At 59.1% G+C, this 20,519-nt stretch overlaps 8 protein-coding genes across 8 annotated transcripts; all 8 read right to left on the minus strand.

Annotated features, from left to right (window-relative positions):
• On the minus strand, positions 1 to 1,113 carry LBRM_33_0380 (conserved hypothetical protein; the record flags this gene model as incomplete). Its single annotated transcript, XM_001567758.1, has 1 exon — positions 1 to 1,113. The coding sequence occupies one exon, from the start codon at positions 1,111 to 1,113 to the stop codon at positions 1 to 3; it is 1,113 nt and encodes a 370-aa protein (XP_001567808.1).
• Positions 1,114 to 2,052: 939 nt separating this feature from the next.
• On the minus strand, positions 2,053 to 3,264 carry LBRM_33_0390 (putative serine peptidase; the record flags this gene model as incomplete). Its single annotated transcript, XM_001567759.1, has 1 exon — positions 2,053 to 3,264. The coding sequence occupies one exon, from the start codon at positions 3,262 to 3,264 to the stop codon at positions 2,053 to 2,055; it is 1,212 nt and encodes a 403-aa protein (XP_001567809.1).
• A 1,635-nt stretch (positions 3,265 to 4,899) lies between these two features.
• LBRM_33_0400 (putative DNA mismatch repair protein) lies at positions 4,900 to 7,722 on the minus strand (the record flags this gene model as incomplete). The annotated part of the gene is made up of 1 exon (XM_001567760.1): positions 4,900 to 7,722. One exon carries the CDS (start codon positions 7,720 to 7,722, stop codon positions 4,900 to 4,902), a length of 2,823 nt encoding a protein of 940 aa, XP_001567810.1.
• Positions 7,723 to 9,652: 1,930 nt separating this feature from the next.
• Positions 9,653 to 9,952, minus strand: LBRM_33_0410 (conserved hypothetical protein; the record flags this gene model as incomplete). The annotated part of the gene is made up of 1 exon (XM_001567761.1): positions 9,653 to 9,952. One exon carries the CDS (start codon positions 9,950 to 9,952, stop codon positions 9,653 to 9,655), a length of 300 nt encoding a protein of 99 aa, XP_001567811.1.
• Positions 9,953 to 10,838: 886 nt separating this feature from the next.
• LBRM_33_0420 (conserved hypothetical protein) lies at positions 10,839 to 14,000 on the minus strand (the record flags this gene model as incomplete). Its single annotated transcript, XM_001567762.1, has 1 exon — positions 10,839 to 14,000. One exon carries the CDS (start codon positions 13,998 to 14,000, stop codon positions 10,839 to 10,841), a length of 3,162 nt encoding a protein of 1,053 aa, XP_001567812.1.
• Positions 14,001 to 14,691: 691 nt separating this feature from the next.
• On the minus strand, positions 14,692 to 15,354 carry LBRM_33_0430 (conserved hypothetical protein; the record flags this gene model as incomplete). The annotated part of the gene is made up of 1 exon (XM_001567763.1): positions 14,692 to 15,354. One exon carries the CDS (start codon positions 15,352 to 15,354, stop codon positions 14,692 to 14,694), a length of 663 nt encoding a protein of 220 aa, XP_001567813.1.
• An 881-nt stretch (positions 15,355 to 16,235) lies between these two features.
• LBRM_33_0440 (conserved hypothetical protein) lies at positions 16,236 to 16,886 on the minus strand (the record flags this gene model as incomplete). The annotated part of the gene is made up of 1 exon (XM_001567764.1): positions 16,236 to 16,886. One exon carries the CDS (start codon positions 16,884 to 16,886, stop codon positions 16,236 to 16,238), a length of 651 nt encoding a protein of 216 aa, XP_001567814.1.
• Positions 16,887 to 17,896: 1,010 nt separating this feature from the next.
• On the minus strand, positions 17,897 to 18,763 carry LBRM_33_0450 (conserved hypothetical protein; the record flags this gene model as incomplete). Its single annotated transcript, XM_001567765.1, has 1 exon — positions 17,897 to 18,763. One exon carries the CDS (start codon positions 18,761 to 18,763, stop codon positions 17,897 to 17,899), a length of 867 nt encoding a protein of 288 aa, XP_001567815.1.
• Between the last annotated feature and the right edge of the window lie 1,756 nt (positions 18,764 to 20,519).

Here is a 20,519-nt window from a genome sequence, read left to right on the forward strand (position 1 = left end):
TCAAACGTGTGCGTGCGGCGGAGTGATTGTGTCAGGGAGAAAAACGCGCTTCTTCACCCACGGAGGACGAAACGTGTACAGGACGTACCCGTCGTTGGTCAGGACGTCCCAGCCTTCGTCCACCTTGGAGAGGTGGAATTCGCGAACGGCGGTATTGTACTTGAGGGATGCGTTCATGTACTGCAGCAGAGCCGTGACCCGCTCCTTGGAGAGTTTGTCAAGGGAGAAGTACACTGCGACGAGGTCCTCGGCGGTGGAGACCACTACTGGCGTCGCCACCCGCCATTCCGGTGCGATGGAGCGGTAGAGCATCCTTACGCAGTCGCCGAGCATGAAACGAGTCGGCACGTCCAGTCCACTGCTCCCTGACGGCACAAATGGCTTGCCGAGACGCTTGCTTTCACTCAGGAATTGCTCCTGGCGACGCGCCTCAGCCGCTGCCTCGTAGGGATCACCTGGGGAAGGCTCCTCACTGTAGGCCTTTGCCAGTGGTTGGCTCCGGTGCTTCGGCAGTTGCCTATGACGCCGAAGTGCACTACTCGACAACGCGGTCGGCGGCTGTGCCACAGCATCAGCACCATCGGGGGAGGTGGATGCCGAGGAAGGGGCGATGTGTCGGGATGAAGAGCCGAGAGGAAAAGAGTTCTGGGTGGGGGAGCCAGCGCCGAAGATACAGCTGGGGCTGCTCTGCCGCGCGGCGTAGATGTCTTCCAGCTCCATGCTTGGTCGCGGAATGCAGCGGTGGATACTGCCACGGCGATTTGCCCTTTGACCACCAGAGTCGCCTTTGCCCCATGAGCCGCTGCGGTGCCGCGTGGCTCTGTGCGGCGATCGAAGACTCCACGGCAGCACTTGTTGTTGATGCTCATTCGCCCGCCTTGTCCCATACGGTGAGTTCACTGCAAGCTGGGGCAAAGTTGATGTGGCAGCGAGACCGTCGTGGGACATCGCCACATCGCTCGCTTGCGAGAGCGTCACAAAGTGCTGCTCCCTTCGCTTTCGCAGCTCCAGCTGGAGAGCGTCGTAGCGAGTGAGCAAGTCGTAGGGAACATAGTCACCGTTGTAGTAGTCCTTCATTTCAGCGTATCCAGGCATAGCGCGAAGGTCGCTCATTGTGGATAATGGGAAAAACGAGCGGACGCGATGCCGCTATGTTGTGACAGGAACATAAGCTGGGCAGTGAATACACGAAACGCGCTGACTGTGCCGAATGCTGAGCCGTTGCTTTGGCCTCCAACCTCCGGCGCAGATCCAGGCAGCTACTGCGGGTGTGTGTTGAGAAAAGAGGCGAGGGAAGGGGTAGAGAGTCCGGATGAGAAAGATGTGGTTGCTGAATTCGGAGAGACGAGACCAGTGGACATTGCGAAGCCACACGGGGAGCGCCTTGCTACGCACACAGGTGCTTGTACCGATGCTTCACCATCCCTGTACGCCGTACCCTCCGCTAGAAAGAGGAGCCTGCTTCCACTCCTCTGCGCTGTCTGGCGAGTGTGTTTCTATTTGTTCGTGTTGTGATATGGGGGTATTTGTAGACCTTCAGGTCACCTGAGATGGTGTGCTGGTGCAACCGGGACCGATGACGAAGAGGGGTGAGTGTGCCCCCACCTTTTGGTCGGCAGAGAGCGACAGCGCAAAACAAGTCGATAAGGGCATGCAAAAATGCAAAATAGGAAGCTGAGAAAAAAAAAAACAGACGCGCATGCACACACTGACGAAGGTCGATGACAGCGATCCTGGCATGCTCACGTGATAGGACGACACCGCCATGCGCAGATACTTACAGAAACAGCAGAAGCATGAAACCCTCCCCCTCTCTCGCTCCAAGTGCAGCGGCAGCGAGATGGGGAAGTGTCCCTGCGCTCGATTGGCGTTCGTAACGTAGATCGCCATTTTCCTCTCCATTCTCTCCCTCTCTGGCGATCTCATCCCTCGTGGCAGCAACGATTACTGATCAATAATAGCCCACGAGAGAAAGCATGAGACAGAGTCATGTGCATCGAGCGATGCCATTGCAACTACACACGACGTCAGGGAGAGGAAGAACACGCCTATCTACTCGCGGTCCTCGCTGTGAGCCCTTAGGGCAAAGTCACCAGATACCCTAGCTACACTAGCGGCCGACTTGGATGACAACAGCGCCTCCCGCTCCAACGAGAAGGCGGCTGTGAAACACAAAAAGTACTTAAAAACCTCAGAAAAAGCGCGCTCCTCTCGTGCCTTGATGTTGTTGTGCCCGCAGCCAGAGAACCACCGGTGAAAGACACCGATACTCACGTCGGCAGCGGTAACGTCGAGACTCTCCTCTGCCATCCGTCGCACTGCCTCGGGCAGGCTATCGTAGGCGCGGCGGTAGAGGTCGAACACACTGACTTCGTCAACGGGCGGGAGGGAGGCGGTGACCAGCTCGTCCGACACGCCGACAGTCATGAATCCCAGCGCGGTGTTTATTGGTGCTGCTGAGGCAACTCGACGCGTGGTCGAGCCTTTTGCCTGGTTTGCCCGCGCCCACTCACGCTTCTTCAGGAGCCGTTGCAGCGCCCTGGTGCGGTGTTTCACGATATCTTCGAGCAACTCGCGCGAACAGCGGTATGGAACAACTTCGTCGTGGGTTCCATGCATCACCAGCACCGGGCACTCCATTACGTGATCAATACGGCGGTAGTTAGGGAACAAATCGAGGCAGCAGCACAGGTATGGAAGGCAACAAGACGAGACGACGCGCAGACAGGAAGTAAAGGTCGAGATCAACACCAGACCACCCACTTCCTTGTGGTATTTCTCGGCCAGATAGCAGGCTGGCCCGCCTCCGACAGATCGGCCGACGATCACGATGCGGTAGGCAGGGTAGCCGAGGGAAAGGAGGTGGTCGTACATGTGATCGGCATCGCTGTAGACACTCTTCTCCGTCACCTCCGCCCGGGTCGAAGCGTCGGGAAAGCCAGAGAAGCCGTAACCGCAGTAGTCGTATATCACCACCGCCGCGCCAAAGGCGCAGGCGATGGACTGCGCGTAGCTGAAGGTGCCGCCGAGATCCTCGGCGTTGCCGTGGTGGAAGAGTACAACCATGGAGGAGCGCACCACCCGCTCGAGGCTGTCCTTGGTCACGAGATTACCGTTTGTATCGAAGTGGTAGTACGAAATTCTCTCGCCGCTATTTTTACTCGTGAAGCTCATGTGTCGCCTGTGCTGCAGCAGCTGCACACGCTGCAGACTGTTGGGGTTCTGTGGAGGCACAAAGACGATGCTGTTCACGAGCGACTGCATGGTGACGGAAGGAGACGGGAGTTAGCACACCAGAAGGTAGAGAGTCAGAGAGAGAGATCGGGTGGGGGGTGCAGCCAGAAATGCGAGACAATGGAAATCGTACAGGAACGTGGAGAGGCACAAAGAAAGCACAGGCAACAGGATCGAAGATAACGGTCGGCATTAATGGCAGGGAAGTCGCGAGCCTCGACGGGTGCACTCTTAGGAGGAGTCAACGCGATGGCGCTCAGCTGTGTTGCAGCCAAATAATAAAGCACGAGTGAAGAGAAGAAAAATAAAATGACGGTGATTAGCAGAGGATGGCACACTCGAATGATCACAGGAGGCGAATTGGGCACAACAGCAGTGAAGCAGAGGAAAGGCAGTGCGTGTCTGGATAGCAAAAGGGGAAAAAAAGAGGGGGAGTAGTCGGTAGGTGCCTCTCTCCCCGTGTTCATGTGATGCCGATTATGATGATGTGTGGGCGTGCCTATGGGCGGGGAGTGTGAATGTGCAGGAGAATAGAACAGGGAAAGGTTGACAAGGAGACAGAACAGCATGCCTCACTTGCTGCGACGAGGACACCACCACTGAGAGCTGACATGCACATACACGCCAAGAGGAATTTCGCGTGTGTGGCGGACAGAAAAGAGGGAGAGGGATAGAGCAGAAGGGAGAGTGAGCCAAGTAGGGAGGCATGTCCGGCAGGTTCATGGTGAGAGGGAGAGAGCCACGGTCGATAGAAAGCGAGCGAGAGAGGCGGGGACACAGTTGGCGTTGTGGAGACAGATGCCCGCATGATAATGCAGTCACTCACCTATCCATTTCTACGGTCAACACTGCGCACAACGGCCACTACGGCAGAACGACCCAAAAGTCCACCTCACTCGTCTGAGAGCAAATGCACATGCGTGCGAGGTGCTCATCGCGATGATGGTTGCGTCATACACGCGCTGGGGTACGAATGCGGGCACCCAGTCACCAAGGGTTCATTGCGTGCGTTTCAAGTTGCTTCGCCGCTAACATTGTGCAAGTGCCAAAACCGCCAGTGCTACACAGTGCAAAGAAAAAAAAACAAAGTACCCCTCAACCATGAACTACGCGATACGATACGCATACAACAGGCACAAGCACACGGGATGATGCGCTCATGGGGACCCCCCCTCTCGTGTATTGATTGACGAAGCGCACACGAGTCGTCGAAAGGCTGCCTATTATTTGAGGAAGGGAAGGTGTTAACAAGGGATCAGGCTGCCTTGGTGACCCTCATGGAGGGAGGGGAGGGTACTAAGTAGGCATGGCGTGTTGCCTTGGAGAGCGCCTAGTAGCAGCCCTTCCCTCTCCTCGCCCCCAACAGATCGATAAAGGGAAAGGCGTCGTAGGCTTCATATGCCCCCCCCCTCCTCCTACGTGAGAGCCCTATCTATGATTTTCTATGCATCTCGGCGTTGGTAAGAGAGCCTGAGAGAAGTGCGTGGGGGAGGGGAGGAATTCTCTACAACAGCGAACCCTCCCCTTCCCCCTCTCAGCCCTTCCCTCACGCGAAACAACGCGCTCAGTCCTACGACTGAGTACAGAGAAAGAAGGCTGGAGAGGAATGGAGGAAGGCAAGGCGACAGCACCTGCAGTGCCGACGTGCGCTCGCCAAACCGCTGGCTACGCCACTTTGCAGAGATACGGACGCACATCTGCGTCCTGCTGGATCTCTAGCCTTAGCTGCTTCGCCGCTTTGTCGTGATTGTCGCTGGATCCCTGCTGCTCTAGCGCACGGATGCGCTTGGCGTACGCCGAAACCTTCCGCGCTATCGCCTCGTCAGGCGTTGCTCCAGCACTGCACTTTGCGACATCCTCTTTTTCAAAGGTTTCCCACTCGGCGGCCTTCACCTTGGCGCACTCAATCACCGACTCTGGCAGGTGCGCCAATGAGGCGACATACAGGCCGTAGCTGCGTCCGCACGGCCCTGGCTGGAGGGTGTAGGAGAAGCGCAGCGTTCCCGCTGCCTCGTCGACCTCGGCGCCAAAGTGCACGTTCTGCAGAGCGCCACACTGCTGCGGGAGCTGCGTCAGCTCGTGAAAGTGGCTAGAAAACAAGAGAGTGGCGCGAACACGCGCCGCCACGTCCTGGGCAATCGCCCACGCCAACCCGAAGCCATCGTACGTGGACGTGCCACGGCCGAGCTCGTCGACGATGGCGAGGGTTTCCGACGTCGCACCAGAGATAATCGCAGCAGACTCGAGCATCTCCACCATAAAGGTTGAGACACCCTGCGCCAGATGATCGGTCGCGCCGACTCGGCACATGACAGCGTCGCGCACCTGCACTTCCGCCGCATCAGCGGGCACAAAACAGCCTGCCTGCGCCAGCACCACAGCGACGCCGACACTGCGCATGTACGTGGACTTGCCGCCCATGTTGGGTCCAGTAATGAGCAGCCCGTTCGTGTGCGTGGTGAGATGGAGAGAGTTGGCCTTGTAACCTGGAAGGCGCAACTCTACCAAAGGATGCCGAAGTCCCTTGAAAGAGAGAAGCGGCGCCGAGTCTGCGCTGCGCACGACTGCCCCCTCCTGCTTCACTAGCGTTACAGGCTCCGGGGCCTCGCGTAAAACTGGCCGCACCATCGGACGCGGACAATCCCTCACTACGAGAGCCCAGGCAACGTAAACGTCCAGAGTTGCTATCAGCTCCTTGGCGTCGTCGAGCACGGGCAGGTAGGAGGCGATGGTATCCACTAGCTTGCGCTTGAGGTCCATCTGCCGCGTCTCGTAGTCGGCGCTGACGCGCCGGTACTGCTCGCTGAGGACCGCCATCTTCTCCGACACAAACCGCACGCCGTCCTTGGACGTGCTTAACGTAATCAGCTCCTTTGCGCTGCGCAGCTGGCGATCCTCCTTGCGAGAGACACGGAAGACGTAACCATACGTGCCGTGGTACTCGTACTTGAGCTGCTTCTCATTCCACCCGTACTTGCTCAGGACGTGGTTGTATTCCTTCTCGATCTGCCGCTGCGTGGCTGTGAGTTGTTCGTGCAGGTCCTGCAGCTCGTCGTCGAAGGTGGCGTTCATGCGGACGGCATTGCGGTCACTGAAGTCCACGGTTGCCTCGATCAACGTCTTCAGGTTTTTCATGTGCTCGTTGATGTCCTCCATCGGGGCAATGAACTCATCTTTCAAGAGCTTCGACTGTGGACCTGTGTAGGTGCTCAGAGTCTGTAGCGCGGCAGGGACAACCGCGACAAACTCCAGGAACGCCTGCGTCTCCTTAAGAGCGAGGCTGCGCCGCTGCAGTTTGCGATTAAGTCGATCCATGTCGCCACACCGTTTCAGCACCTGGGCTGTAAACATGTCGCGCAGAATGGGGTTCTCCACGAAGAGTTCCACCATGGTGAGGCGCTGGTTGATGTCGTCGACGCAACGGAGCGGCTGCAGCAGCCACTGCCGCATCGCACGCGCGCCCATGCCGGTGTGACAACGATTCAGCCACGAGAACACAGACGTCGGAAGGGAGCCGCGCGGCTCCGGCTTCTTGCTCACCAGGTTCAGCGCTTCGATCGCCGCGCTGTCCAGCTTCACATACGTGGACGGCACGATGCGGCGCAAGTAGAAGGCGCGCTGATTCGACGAGTCCATCACATCGATGCGACTGAGGATGTTCTCCACAGCGTGTCGCGCGATCGGGCATAACTCTAACGGCAGTCGCTCCTCTGGCACTCGCAGAATCTCTGCCAGTGCCTCGATTCCCTTCGCAGAGGCTTCTCTCGTCTGCAGCTGCTGAACCTCGCGCAGGGTGCGCACGCTCAGTTGCACACCGCACCGCTCACAGATACGGCGCACTGCGGTGATACGGTCATCGTCGTCCAAGTTTGCTTCGCCGCCGGCAGAAGCGGTGGGCGACATCACACACAAAAGAAGCTCCTTCAAGTTTGTCTGTGCGACGAGCGCGTCCAGGCTGGTGAGCTGCGGAGTGTCCGTGTACTCAGCAAAGCTCAGCTGTCGTAGCGTGTTATTCAGCGCTGCAAAGCCAATCTTTGGCTGAGTGTCCTGTTTCGCGCCGAATACAAGGGAGCCACTCGCCAGCAGCTGAATCTCTGTCTCCTCAAACTCAAAAAGTGATGCCTCGAAGTCGGTGATATTCCCCGGTGAGCCGCGCTGCCGGCACACGTACGGCCCGCCGGGGGTCTCTCGCTCGTAGTACTCGACCGACACTCCGCGCCGCAGCAGGCAGTCGCGGATAACCTCCTTGCAGAGTGCGTCATTCACGACGACAACATCGATCGTACCCGAGGAGGAGCTGCCGCCAGCGGGCCACTGCTTCAGCACAGCGGTGGACTTGATGTACTCCTTAGCTACAAAGGTGGCCCACCAGCCCAGCACGTAGCATCCCGGGTTGGAGCCTCTGGAGAACATGCGAAAGTGTTTGCTAGTGTCTTCCCCGAGGGCCAGGAAGGCCTGTACGACGCTACCGTCGCGTTCGTCCGCCATCTGATCGAGAGCTTTTTCGTTTTCTGCCCTATGTCACTGTAATACGCGTGTAGTTAAGCGAGCAAGCGAGCAGGCGCATAGGGGATGCTCGCTCTCTGCGTGTTGGGTGTCAGCGTTCTCCGTGGCTGGTCGATGTCACAATGGTGCCTCAATAAATGAGAAGGTGTATGCGCGCGTCAATGACGTGAAGGTGCACGCGTCCGCGCGGCCTCTTTGCAGAAATTGAGGCTCCCGGGAGAAAGAGAAAGAAGAGGCAGCGGTAGAGAGGTGTTAGGAGCTGCACATATCAGACGGCAAAGCCAGCAAGGCGTCATGCTATACCAGGCGACGAAAAAAGCAACAAACGAGTCGAGAGGAGAGTCCGGCACATGAAAGCGCGCACGTCATTTTCTCCTCGTCAACGCGTCCATCCCAGCAGCCAAACTCGTCGGCAATCAGAGTCGCACACCACCACGCCCCGCGCATACCCCCAGCGGCGCCACGGCTGAGGCCTCGTCGTCGAGGAAGAGCCACCCAGCAGTCAAATTGGGCCATGCGCCCCACAGACGCTTCACGTCCTTCCCTCACATGCATGCCGCACAGTCGGCGCCACACGGGCCTGGGCGGACTGCACGCCCCGATCCAAGCGGGCCGCGTCCAGGGTCCTGCTCGAGGGCGAAGGCGACCGCGCCTGTCGCGGCGGCAACAGGAAGCGGGCTAGGTGCACGCAGGATGCGCCCAGGGAGGAAGTGGGACAGCTGCAGGTCAGCGCCCTCGGCGACCCTGCACCCCCTCCGCACACCATGACATCGCCTGGTGACGCCTCACATCGGAGTCTGGAGGGCTCCATGGTGCAGTCCGCGGTGCTCTCGCCATGCCGCCGGCATCCGTGCTGCGCCATCCCGGCCGGTCGGACGTAGGAGACGCCGCGCACATCCACTGTGAGGCTGATCGATATGGATCCCTTCGCACCTGCCCTGCCCAGCGACCTTGCCCCTCTGACCACCGCATGCCTTGTGGGGGTGTGATACACCATGCCAGCTGGGCCCGGCAGCGTGTGCGCATAGTGCCCGCGCGTCCAGCTCGTGGGGCCTGTGCTTCAGGGCGACGCTGTTGCCTGGGTGCCTCTCCCGTCTCGATCTTCCATTTCCGTCCATGCCATGCGTCGGTGGCAGCAGCGACATTCCGCGCTCTCCTGAATTCACACGCCCTTGCCAGGCGTGGGGTGTGTCAGGCGGAGGCGCCCTGCATAGGCGCATGCCTGTGCACAAAGAGCTCACCGCCAGTGGCTCTGAGGAGGGGGGGGGGGGGCATCGAGAGAGGAGAAGCGGTAGACACCCGACGGGGGAAGCCTCAGGCAGCACTAGTGAAATGTGCCACATCAGAGGAGTGCGTGTGCGATCATGTGGGGTGAAAGATGGTGTGCCTCGAGTGTCCAGTGATCCGCCAAATTACGAGTAGCCCATTGAGGACAACAGTGGGTCGGACACCCTCGTAGGAAAGAAAGACGCAGCAGACCAACGGTGGAAAGCGCACATCGAGGAGAGGAGAACGCTGCGCTATCTCACGCGCCACGTGAATCGAAAACTACGGAAGCACCAAATGTTGGCCCCGTATCGCTCTCGATGACCCGCTCACGCCCAGAAAGACAGGCAGGCAGGCGCACATCATCCCCATGAAGACGTCGAGAGAGCGTGTGCGTTTGCGTGCAGGCGTATGAAGCAGCAGCGAAGTGAGATGAATTGCAGAGCACACGCGCCGTCTTTGTGGCCTTACAGTGCGGGGGATAAACGCATGACACAGGAGGCGAACCCTAAAAAGCTGAGGAAGAGCACCATCAGAGAAGGGGCATGCATGGGCTGTGATACACAGACAACCATACAGGCGTGTGTGGTCTTTGCTGCCTGTCTTCCCGTTGTGCACGATTGCACGGACCCTACGGTCGCAGTCGCTAAAAATCCTCGGCATCCTCTGGGGCTGCTCCACTCTGCAGCCCCTCAGGCGACGCGAATGGCGGAGTAGTCATAGCGGGGGTTGCCGAAGGCAGGATGATCGACGCCGCCTGTGGCAGGGCCTCTGGGCCGCCGAGAATGAAAAGACTAAGCGCGATCCCCACTGCAACGGAGGGCAGCCACCAGTCCACCTTCGAGATGACAAAGTTGGAGGTGTGGTCGACGAGGTGGTGCAACTTTTCATAGAAGTACATGTTGCCCCACTCCTTCTGTAGCGCATGCGGTCGACCGAACATCATCTTTGCTGTGGACAACCTTCAATGAAGAGCTGTAATGAAAAAAGAATGCACACGTATGTGCGTGTGTGTGGGTGTGTGGATGTGTAGTTTGGTGGAAACGAGGAAGGGCAACGGAGAGGTAGAAGATGAGAGCACAAGAGACAGGAGCGCACACACACACACTTGTAAATCTGGGTGCGGCTCAGTGTGCAGCAGGGGGTGCAGTGCTGCGTAACTTTGGTGTTGCTACCACGAAATGGGAGATAAAGCAGAAAAAACTGGTCAGAGAGAGAGAGAGAATGGCAATGAGCGAGGTGATCAAGATGCGCAAGGGCCGACGCCGTGGCGTCCATGCCCGCAGGAGGAAGGGAGAGCGGAGAGTGAAAACAGGGGGGGGGGCATTATCCTCTCATCTACGTAGTGGAACTCACGCCCACTAGTGCCAGCCCATGCCCTCTCTCTTGGCGTCACTAAAAGGAGTTTTGTGTATCCACACACAAACGCAGAAGCCCCCCCTGCTCATAGGTGGCACCCCCCTTTGCCTCATTCTCCCTTCAGTGAACACGAGGATCTCTCTCTCTCTCTCAAGCAAACGAGGCGCCGCAGAGGTCTACAGCACCCGCACATACCAAGTGAGATTCGTTAAAAGGGAAAGATGTGCCACCAACGCATGTGGTGGCGCCACTGCCACGCAGTGCAACGCGGTACATCAGTGTGACGGCAGAAATGTTAGCAGAAAAAGGTGAGCAGATAAAGTAGTAAAAGAAAACAGAGAAGAGAAGCGCTACGCGACAGGCTCAGGCATTGGCACGAACCGGTAGTGGTATAATGATGGGAGGAGAACGTCCGATGATGTCGAGATGTCCTGAACTTTGGAAGCGGCAGACGGGCACGCACAGGTGCAGCGCTACCCTGCGCCTCCCTCCGTCAACGAACGAGCGACGTGGCTTTGTCGCACCGTACACTCGAGGTGGCTCTGCAAGTCCTGCGCCAGCTGCAGAATCGAGAAGGAGGACGGCTGCAGCTCTGTGGGGTGCGCCGAGACGGGAACAAGGCGCGTGCGGTACTCGATTTCAGCGTAGAGCTGCTGCCAGCTGAGCAGGCCGCCTTCTTTACCATGTACAGAAGCACTACCGAACGCGCTGCGCGTGTCGTGCTCCTCCTGCTGCGGAGACTGGACACTGCAATACTCGGATACCAAGACAGGCCACGCCTCGGACTCAAGGAGGCGAAACACGCACTCACCGAGAAGCGTCTTGGCTGTGAAGAAGTGCAGTGTCGCGTCGCACAGCCCCACCGCGACCACCGCGTCGATCAGCGCCGTCACCGCACAAGTCGGAGAGAATGCTGTTATGGAGTTCCCTGTCCCTTGCTGAAGGGCCACCGTGAGGCGTGTGCGCCACTCCGTGTGCGCCACAGTGAGCTTTACAAGGGTCTTCATCATGCTCGCGTCGGCTCCCTCGACACACAGCGCCTTGGCTGCGATGAAGTACGTGCTCAGGAGTCGGCTGCACGCCTCCGACAGCGTCGGTGCATCATTGGGGGCATAGCTTGGTGCTGCGGCAATGGAGTTCAGCGGAGGGCCATCAGCGACGACCTTGTGCATAGGTAGCGCCAGCGCTGCGCCCAGAAGTTCCAGCCATGCCTCACCACGAGCGTGAAGCAACTTGCTAAAGGAGGGCACAGTGCTGCCCTGCAGCGCAGTCATCTGCCGGTGCGTGTCATACGCTGGTCGCACGACGACGTCGCAGCGCTCCGCAAACTCGACCAGTTGGCTCTTCTGCATAAATGACAATCCCTGCCGCACACTGCACAGAGCGCTGTGTGTGGCGCAGTACTTCACTGTTTGACCGCCCTCGCGTCGAATCAAACGACGAGTAGCGCCGGCGGGGTTCGTGGACGGTGTCTGCGCTAACTGTCGCTGCTCCTGACCTGCTGCGCGGGACGACGTCGCGACACAAGAGCCGAATGCGCCCTCGCTCTCATGCGAGTCAAACGCTGCCACCTCCTTTTTCTCCACATCGCTTGCTTCATCGTGCAGGGCCTCCTGTAGGAGCTTGAGGGTCCGTGCAGGGAGCGCCTCAACGCGCTGCAGAACGAGAGTGCGACCGTTTGCGTGCGTGAGAGCGCCACCCTGAAGGGTCTCTGGGTAACAGGGCGGCGGTGGAGCACTCACGACACTTTCTGCGGGTGCGAGATGACGCCGCACTGGACGCGCAGCCGGTGGCCCCATTGACGTCCCCACCACCGCAGAGGTCACTGACGATGACGCGCGCGCTCTCGACGCGAGTGGTGCAGGGACGCGCTGCGTGTGGTACGAAGGGAGAAAAAAGGATGGCTTGGCGCGCGTTAGAATAGAGGACGGCACCTCGAGCGTTGCACCTGGCGCCGCACGATCGAGTCGCCGCAACAGTCGCGTGAGAAGCGACTCCGGCACTGCCTCATCCACGGCGAGCACCACCACACCGTCAGTCATCTGCGCGGAGACAAGCGCGAGCTGAGATGCGACGAGGAAATCAAGCGAGACACTGAACAAATGTGCTACCCAAGTCCCTCTGTCCCCATCGTCTGCCTGCCCTGGTGCCTCCATCCCGAGCGCCAGCCGAGCACCCTCCCAGTACATCAGAGCAGCGCGCGCAGCCACTTCCTCTTCTGCGACCGTCAATCCCACCGCCGCATCATCACATTGTCGCAAATAGTCGTCGCCAACGCCATCTGCCGCGCTGCCTGCATGGTGGGGTGACTCTACCATGGGCTCCAGCGCCGCGTAATCCCGTCCCACCGTCGTGGCTAGTGGAGAAGCATCTGCCGCTTTTTCGATAATTGACTCCGCACAGCTCTTGCGCGGCCACGAGCAGCCGCTTGCCCGTAACATCCCAGCTGAAAGCTGCACTGGAGCAGCCCAGGTCGCAACAATGTACTCTTCCAACGACGTCTCCGCTGCTCCACCGAGGCGAAGCGGCACAGCTGCCCCTGCCCTGGCGCCGGCGCGACACCGGGCGACCTGCGTGTGGCCACGCACCGCAATGACGCCTCCGATGACGGCAACGGCACTGTACTGGGGAAACCCGAGGAGGCTCAAGTCGACCTCCCGACGCCTGGGTGACTCTTTGCCGCACTTAGAAAAAGCGGAATGAGGAAGAGGTGCTGCTAGTGGAAGCAGTAGCACCGTCACCCAGGGAGCGGGCAGCGCTGCGCTGTGGCCCTCGTAGAAGACCTGGTGGACAACTCCAGTTACGTGAACTGCGTGCGAGCACTCCAAGAAGCGGTCGGACGGATAGGTGCGGCAGGGGCTGCTCGTGCTCGTGCTCGTGAGCCGTGCACTGGGCAGCTGCTCCAACTTCATGGAGAGAGGCAGGATGGAGCTAAGCTGCTCTGTCAAGGAGTCGGCCTCTCCAGAATGCAGAAGTGATGGAGCCGCTATAGCGGGAGTCACAGAGAGCGCGTCGCAGAGACGCTTGCCAGGACCAAGCGTCCCTGCGCCAGAGGTGGCCATGGCGTAGAGACTAGGAATACGCAGAAGAAGAAGCCGCACTTTGCACTCGAGCTTCCCGTGAAGAATCGCCGTGCACCACGACCACGGCCACAGCGAGGGCCGCCTTCGCCCACCGGCACAGGACGTCGCCACGGTGCCCTCGGTGCGCTGCTCCTCGGCGAAACCTGTTACATAGCACTTCAGCCACGCGGCCACAGCCACAGAGGCTGAAGCCTCCATGGAGACAGTGGAAGTGAGGAAGAGAAACTGGCACCCACTCGGGGAGCGCTGAGCCACCTCGAACACGTCCAGCATCAGCACCATTTCCACAGGCGCCCAACGCAGAGACGGCTCAATCTCCGACTGCGGCTTTGAATATGCACCGTGTGGGAGAGGTGGAAGGCCTTCCGGGCGAGACCATAGAGGCACAGCGTCGAGCGGCGCTGCCGGGTCAACATATGGGGAGATTACGGTCGTGGACTCATGAAACGCAACGTGAGCAGAGACGCGCTCGAGTATGTAGTGTTGCAAGAATGCATCCGCGTCCACCAGCTGATGGAGAAACTGAGCAAAGTGTATCGACACGGTCGCCATCAGGCCCCTAGAAGTCGTTGTGGGTGAGGTGTATGCCCGAGAGAAGGCGAGTCGTCAAACGCCTCTGCTTGTCTGTGTCATGAAACGACGGCACCCACACAAAGCAAAGAGGGGAGGGAGGAAGAGAGCAGAACGTACAATCGAAAAGGCTGTTCAAATCAGCCCACGCAATGCAGCAGCATCTCGCCTTTTGGAAGAGCGTGGGCTTGTCGTGCCCACAACACTGCACAAGCGCAGGGCGGTACCCGCGAGCATGACGCACGCGCATATGCGCCAAGAAGCGCTATCATTTTTTTTCCCTTTTTGTGGGCTCTTCGCGGTGAACCAAACGCATACAACGGTGGGATGACCACAACCGAGGGCACGTTGCAAAATACGCAAGAACGCTCAGGGGAGAGTGGAGGTGAAGCGACAACTACAAGAAAAGCAGACAGAGAAGCGCGCAACACCTCCGGCACGCACAGACGCGAGCACCCCATGCGTCTCTCTTCGTTCTTGACCGGTGAGTGCGTCTGTGCGTGCGTTAGCTTCCCGCGGTCTGCGCCCACCAGGCGAGCGCGATGTAGCGGACTTGACCTTTACCTAAGTGAACCGCTCGGAGATATGCTCTCTCTCTCTCTGCCTCCTTCAGTCTTCTTTCCACGACACCTGGGTATCGTCTTGCTGCCTATTTCCCCCTCCCCAGTCCATCCTACGACGTGCCAGAGTGCCAGCTCAGCGAGGCTGCCCACTGTGCTCGCCAAGCCGCCTCCAGGGCAGCCTGACGGCGACTGCGTGGTGCTCCGTCCTCTCGTGGAGCACAGCCACGTTCAAGCCTACTCAGGTCCTCCTCGACGCAGTTTACCACGTGCCCGGTGAGTTGTGCCAGACGGAGAACAAGAGCGCCACCCCCAATTGGCCCCCTCAGGCGCGCGAGAGAGGACGCAGAGGGCGGCGCCGGCGCCCACGCGGCGATGGGGAGAACAGCAGGGGCATGAACAGAGGATGATGGCACCGGGACGACGGCTTCACCTTTTGCCTCGGTCACCGATCCGCAGCCTTGGCTCATGGGCAAGCGAAGCCAAGCACGCTGGAAGACCGTGGGCCACTGTAGGAGATACGGGAGTTCAGCGTCTGCCAGGCTGTCCTCGAGCAGCCCAATGCGCTGCTGCAGCTCAAAGCGGAGGAGATGCTGCGCATCAGAAAGTTGTTGAGACTCCGCGGGCGTAAGTGGTGCCTCGTCGGTGCGCAGCTTTTCGTACAGCGTGCCGGGTACCGCTTGCTCAACACATTGTCGAAGGGAGGGAAGCAGGTACGACCACGCTGCGATGGCTGTGCGGTGATGACCGCTGCCCGACAACGTTCGGTCATGCATGGCATGCTGGATGCGTTTGCGAGTCTGCAGCTGACCGAACTGTGGGTCTGTCGTCTGGGAAGAGTGAATCAAGCCACGAAGCACGCCGGACGTGGGTGGCTTGAAGGCGCTGGCGTGTCGTGTGAACAAGTCCCCGCGACCACCGCCGCTTATGCGGTAGCGCTGGTCACAGAGAGCGCCGGGGCACGCCGCTCTTCTGGTAGGTGCGACGACTCTGGCACAGCTGCGCATTATGAGAATTATCCTGGAACGACAAGCCTCCACGTACTTTCCAATCGTGGTAGGAGGTAGAGTAATCGCCCTGTAACGTCGCGCTGAAAGGTGAACTGAGGCGGGGGGGGGGGGGGGCAAGAGGGGGCACGGCCACAGACGGCAAGGGCGAGGGGACCCGAAATGGATGAGATGGCGGTGAAGAGCGCCAACCTTCTAGTCCCTCTCTTGCTGGCACAGATGTAGCTGCAGTGAGAAAGCGAGAGGGGTGAGGAACAACGCAGAGGTCGAATAGAGAAGAGGTCGAGTCCAATGGCCCTCAGCACAGGTACACAGGCAGAGGCAGGTGGCCAAGGCCTCCGCTATCGTTGGCGGCACACCAACTACTCGCACAGTGCGACTGCAGACGAGTATGAAGCCCAGCTCCTTACCTTTCCTCCTCCCCCGGCTTCGTGCGCATCTCTCTCGCCCAGAGAAGCAAGAAGAGAGGAGGTGATTCGCACGCGTTCTTGTTCTTCTTGTCGTTGCTTTACTTTGCAGAGTTATTGCGCTGCAGATAACGTAGCCAGGGAAGGAGATCGCCAGCACACATCCACTTCAGCAACAACAGCCAACTCATGGCGGTACACGGAAACGACACCCAGAGACACCTCAAATCTCGCATGAGCTGCTTACGGCGAGGAGTAGGTGTTGCGCGCAAAATCATCCTCACGACTGCGCTCGAGGCGGTACCAGTAGTGGTCTTTCTGCTGCTGCTGGTCACGCGACAGAATGCTCCAGTTCCGCTCGTTGTTGCGAATCTCCCAGTGCGGGGCACGCACTTCGAGTTGGCCGCTGCGTATCAACATCGTGGTGTTGTTGACGCCCACCATCAGCTTCTTCTCATGCTCAATGATCTCCTTCAAGGACTGGCGCTCTTCAGGATCGGTGGTGGTTGCGAGCAGCCGCTCAGCATCGGCAATGGTGCGCTGCGCCAACCGCTGCTGCCGCACGACGTCCTCTGGCACCGGCATGTCGCCTGGATCCTCGAGTGCCGCCGCTTGCGTACCCTTCACGCCCTGCTGGGTGGTGCTGGCACAACGGAGCCACCGCTCCCACAGCGAGGCCTCCTTCAGCTGATATTCAAGGTGGTTGTTGACGTTAGGAGATGGCATGCGATTCCTGTGCGTCACTTGCGCTTCGTAGAGTATGGAGCTGCCAACGCACGCGAGTAAGATGGAGGTCGCCCTGTACGGGTGCTTGCGCATCCAACGCGTAGTGCGGTAGAGCCAACCCGAGACCTCTTTGCCCAAGAACGGGATTGGCACAACTTTCTCGAGCATCTGTAGCGATGTAGCGCGGAATAAAGGATATGTGATGAGTCAAGCAAGGAAACGCGCACCCAAGAGAGAGGAGAAAGCGATGGAGCGTGAATTCGAGTTTGTGAGGAACTGGGGAAGGAGTTTATGTGGACGGCGTGAAGACAAGCGCAGCAACCAGTGGACGTGCACGTATGAGAGCGCTGCAGTCAGTCATGTGCAAAGCGCTCAAACAAGAGGAAGAAAAGAGCGCTGCCCTTCCAGAAGGGGGGGGACGTGCGAGGAGGGCGCAAAAGGGCCCGCTGATGCCGGTTGTGCGGGTGCGTCGCTTGAGGAAATGAGTGAGCGATGCACTTCGTTTCGCGTGTGACTGCCCACACGCTCAGGCAGGGGGGGGGGGGGGGCATAAGCGAAGAAAAGAGAGGGAAGGGGGAAATGAGCGGCGGCGATAGCCAGGCCCATGCGCACACAGACACACATAGACACAAAGGGAAAGAGAGAGAGGGGGGAGAGAGAGAGACTAAAGAGCGCAAAACGCAGACTCGCGGCCCATACCCTGCGGCTGTAGGCACCTCCACAGACGAGATGAGCGCATGAAGAGGCGCACGCGTGCACGAGGCGTGCACCATTCAACCCATTGATTGAAGATCAGCGACATGCACCCGTGCGGATGTCCCCCGTCGCGTTGTCCTCTCGTTGTGTCCACTTCCGGGGATGAATTGTGGGTGGGGGTTATTTGACGTCGTGCAACACACACGCACACGCACACAATCGATGCACGTAATTAGAGCAGAAGACAGTCCATGAGCCCAACACGAAGGCGTCGATCGTTGTGAAACGACGGGAGGGAGGTGAGGAAAAAAGAAAACCAAAGTGAGTTGGCATCCGAAGATAGCCTCCGCGGAAGAGGCCGGATGGTTTGCTAGTGTACATATCAGCACTGAGTAGTGAAAAGAGGAGGGTGAAGGAAAGAGGCGGCACCTCTGCCGGTCATCGCCACAATACCACACGAGAGGAGCAAAGAGAAAGAGGCACTACACACAGTCCACTTCCACGGAAGCGTCCGACTCACCGTCGAGGCGGTCTCGCCACATGCCTTCGCGTGTCTCGATGCTACGGCGAAACAACACTTCATCCTCCACGAGATGCGTCAGACGGCGAACGTCCCACAGGTTGCGCAGCAGTGTTTGCCTTGTGACTCGCTCCTCCAGGACGATCTCTTGGCGTGTGACAACGTACTGCTGATCGCAGAGGATGCGCGCACGAGGGGAGGGGGGCGGCAGGGTGGTGGCGGTGGTTGTACTCCTGCTTGCGCCAGCAGAATCATTAACGTTGCTTGTCGCTGCCACCTTCGCACTGCTGCTCGCCGATGCTTGCTCACTGTCATGCTCACGTGTCATTAGCTGCAGCTGCCTATCGATGCGCGGACCGAGAGAAGTGAGGAGAAGATTCATGCGATGCTGAGCACGGTCCTGCTCCTCGATGCGCTTCCGCGCCAACCTCTTCTCCATTGCCACCTCCATCTGAAACGAAGATGAAGAAGCACGCACACTACCAGGTGCTTGAAGATCAGCGAGGCGCTGCTCCTTCCAGGAGGCAAGCCTATTGTCGAGGTTGGCGAGCTCCTGCTCCACCGTCAGAGCTACTTCCAGCGGCACAGCAAGCGTTCCATTACTGGTTACTGCAGCTGTACTTTGCACAGTAACATCTGCGCCAACGCTCGCCTCAGTGCTGCTCAATTTGCGCGAAGCAGAGGTGACTGTGTGAGGAATAGTCGACGTGAAGTGTTCCTCCAGTGGGTCTGAAGGAAGGCAGCGGTGGGTGACAACGACGGCGTGCAGCACCGGCTCGTCGTGGCCCAGCTCAGACGCCACATACTTAAAGGTCCTGAGCTGGTGCATGAAGAGCGCACGAAACTAGAAGAGCAAGCAAAGAGCGTGTAGGTAAAGCGTAAGTGCTCGCAGGTGGCCTCGACGTAGGAAGGCACACGTCACACACTGTCACGCGCGAAGCTAAAATGAGGTCGCTCTCGCGCTGAAGTCAATGTCGTGAGAAGTAGCCGTAGAGGACGCACAAGTTTCGCGCTTGCATCGCGAGCTCGAGCAAGTCTCGTGAAGGCATCCGCAAACACACATAGTGAGAGAGAGAAACAAAACAACGCACACAGACAACAAGAGGCAGTGAACAGACGAGACGAAGCGAGACGGTGAAAGACGAAGAGGACCGCTGAGAAATTCACACACGGCACGTGTCCGCTGAGATTCGCACCACCGCTCACTGTGGCAACGACAACAACGGCGCGCGTCATTGGTGCCTCGGTACCCTGCACTGCGGAAGGTGAAAGTAAAGTGAGCGTTTCCAAACATATCAGAGACCGCGCGAGGCACCTGATGTCAAAGCCGCAGCATGAGTGCAGAAGCGCAACCAAAGAAAGTCACGTCCCTGCAACGGTCTTCGCTACGTTGACTGCTCGTGCTCCGTCGAGGGACTTATGTATGAAAGGGGTACACAGCGTCTATGCTGCTGCTAACGTTGTCTACTGCGCTGATTACTCGTGTCTACCCACGTAGGGAGCGAGCATGGCCGCAAAGACGCAGTAAATAAGCCCACACAAGCACCCCTACAGATAAAAGAGAGCTCACCAACAACCGGAGAGGGCAGCAGTGGATGGCGTCATTCTCGAGTCAACGGCTACGCAGCCCCCACGCAGTGTTATTGAGCGTGCAGTCACAGGTATTCACAGGCATAAGTAAGTATAAGCAACCCAGTGAGACTCTCATAGTGACCGCAAGTAATGCTGCAACTGCACGGCTCTATGGATACTTGCATTTGCATCACTGGGCACTGGCACTTTCCTTCAGCAACGTGTCCATCCGCCATCATACAGCAGACGAGCTCAAACTCCGCTCTGCACCCGGCCCCCTCTTCCACGGCCTGTCGCAGGCCCATTGCGTCGCGCGAAGCTGGGCGAGACACGCGCCACAGCAATGCGCCGGCCCAGCCACCCCGGCACGGCCCCTGCCCCACCCCACACCCACCCCACGCCCCCACATCGCGCCGGCACCCCGCCCACCATACGGGTGGCGCAAACATGCTACTGGCCGCAGGCCGCTCCGATGCAGCGCCGTCCAGGACCCGGCCGCCGACATCAGCAGCGATACACCCCCCTGACATCCCTGCGTCGTGGGCGCTGGACCCCCTGTCACCACCAGAAGCGGTGCGGCACTGGGCAGGGAGAGGAGGGGGGGAGCTGTCGGGCTTCCCCACACAGAGAGGTGTGAGGGGTGCTGGATCCTGGGAGACCGCGCGCGGGGGCGTAGCCCTCGCCATGGTGGCACAGCGCTGCTTGCCCCCAAAAGCAAACGGCTTTCAGCGAGGCACTGCGCGAGGCTAGCGATTCCCTATCAAGCGACTGTGCAGAAGTGGAGCCAAGAGCACGTCGAGGAAAAGCAAGAGGGTGAAGTGGCAGCGAGCAACAAGACTCGTGCTCTCTGGAGAGGCGGTGAACAGAGAGAGAGAGAGGGCAAGCGAGGTAATGAGCTCCACTGACTACAGGTTGGTAAGGGTGTGTAGAGGGTTCCTCGTGGAGCGTGTACTTTGACAGAGAGGCAAGCAACCGCAAAACAGCACGTCGGCAAATTTTCGGATACGCACCGG

Source organism: Leishmania braziliensis, chromosome 33, assembly GCF_000002845.2.
Source record: "Leishmania braziliensis MHOM/BR/75/M2904 complete genome, chromosome 33".
NCBI classification, from domain to species: domain Eukaryota; phylum Euglenozoa; class Kinetoplastea; order Trypanosomatida; family Trypanosomatidae; genus Leishmania; species Leishmania braziliensis.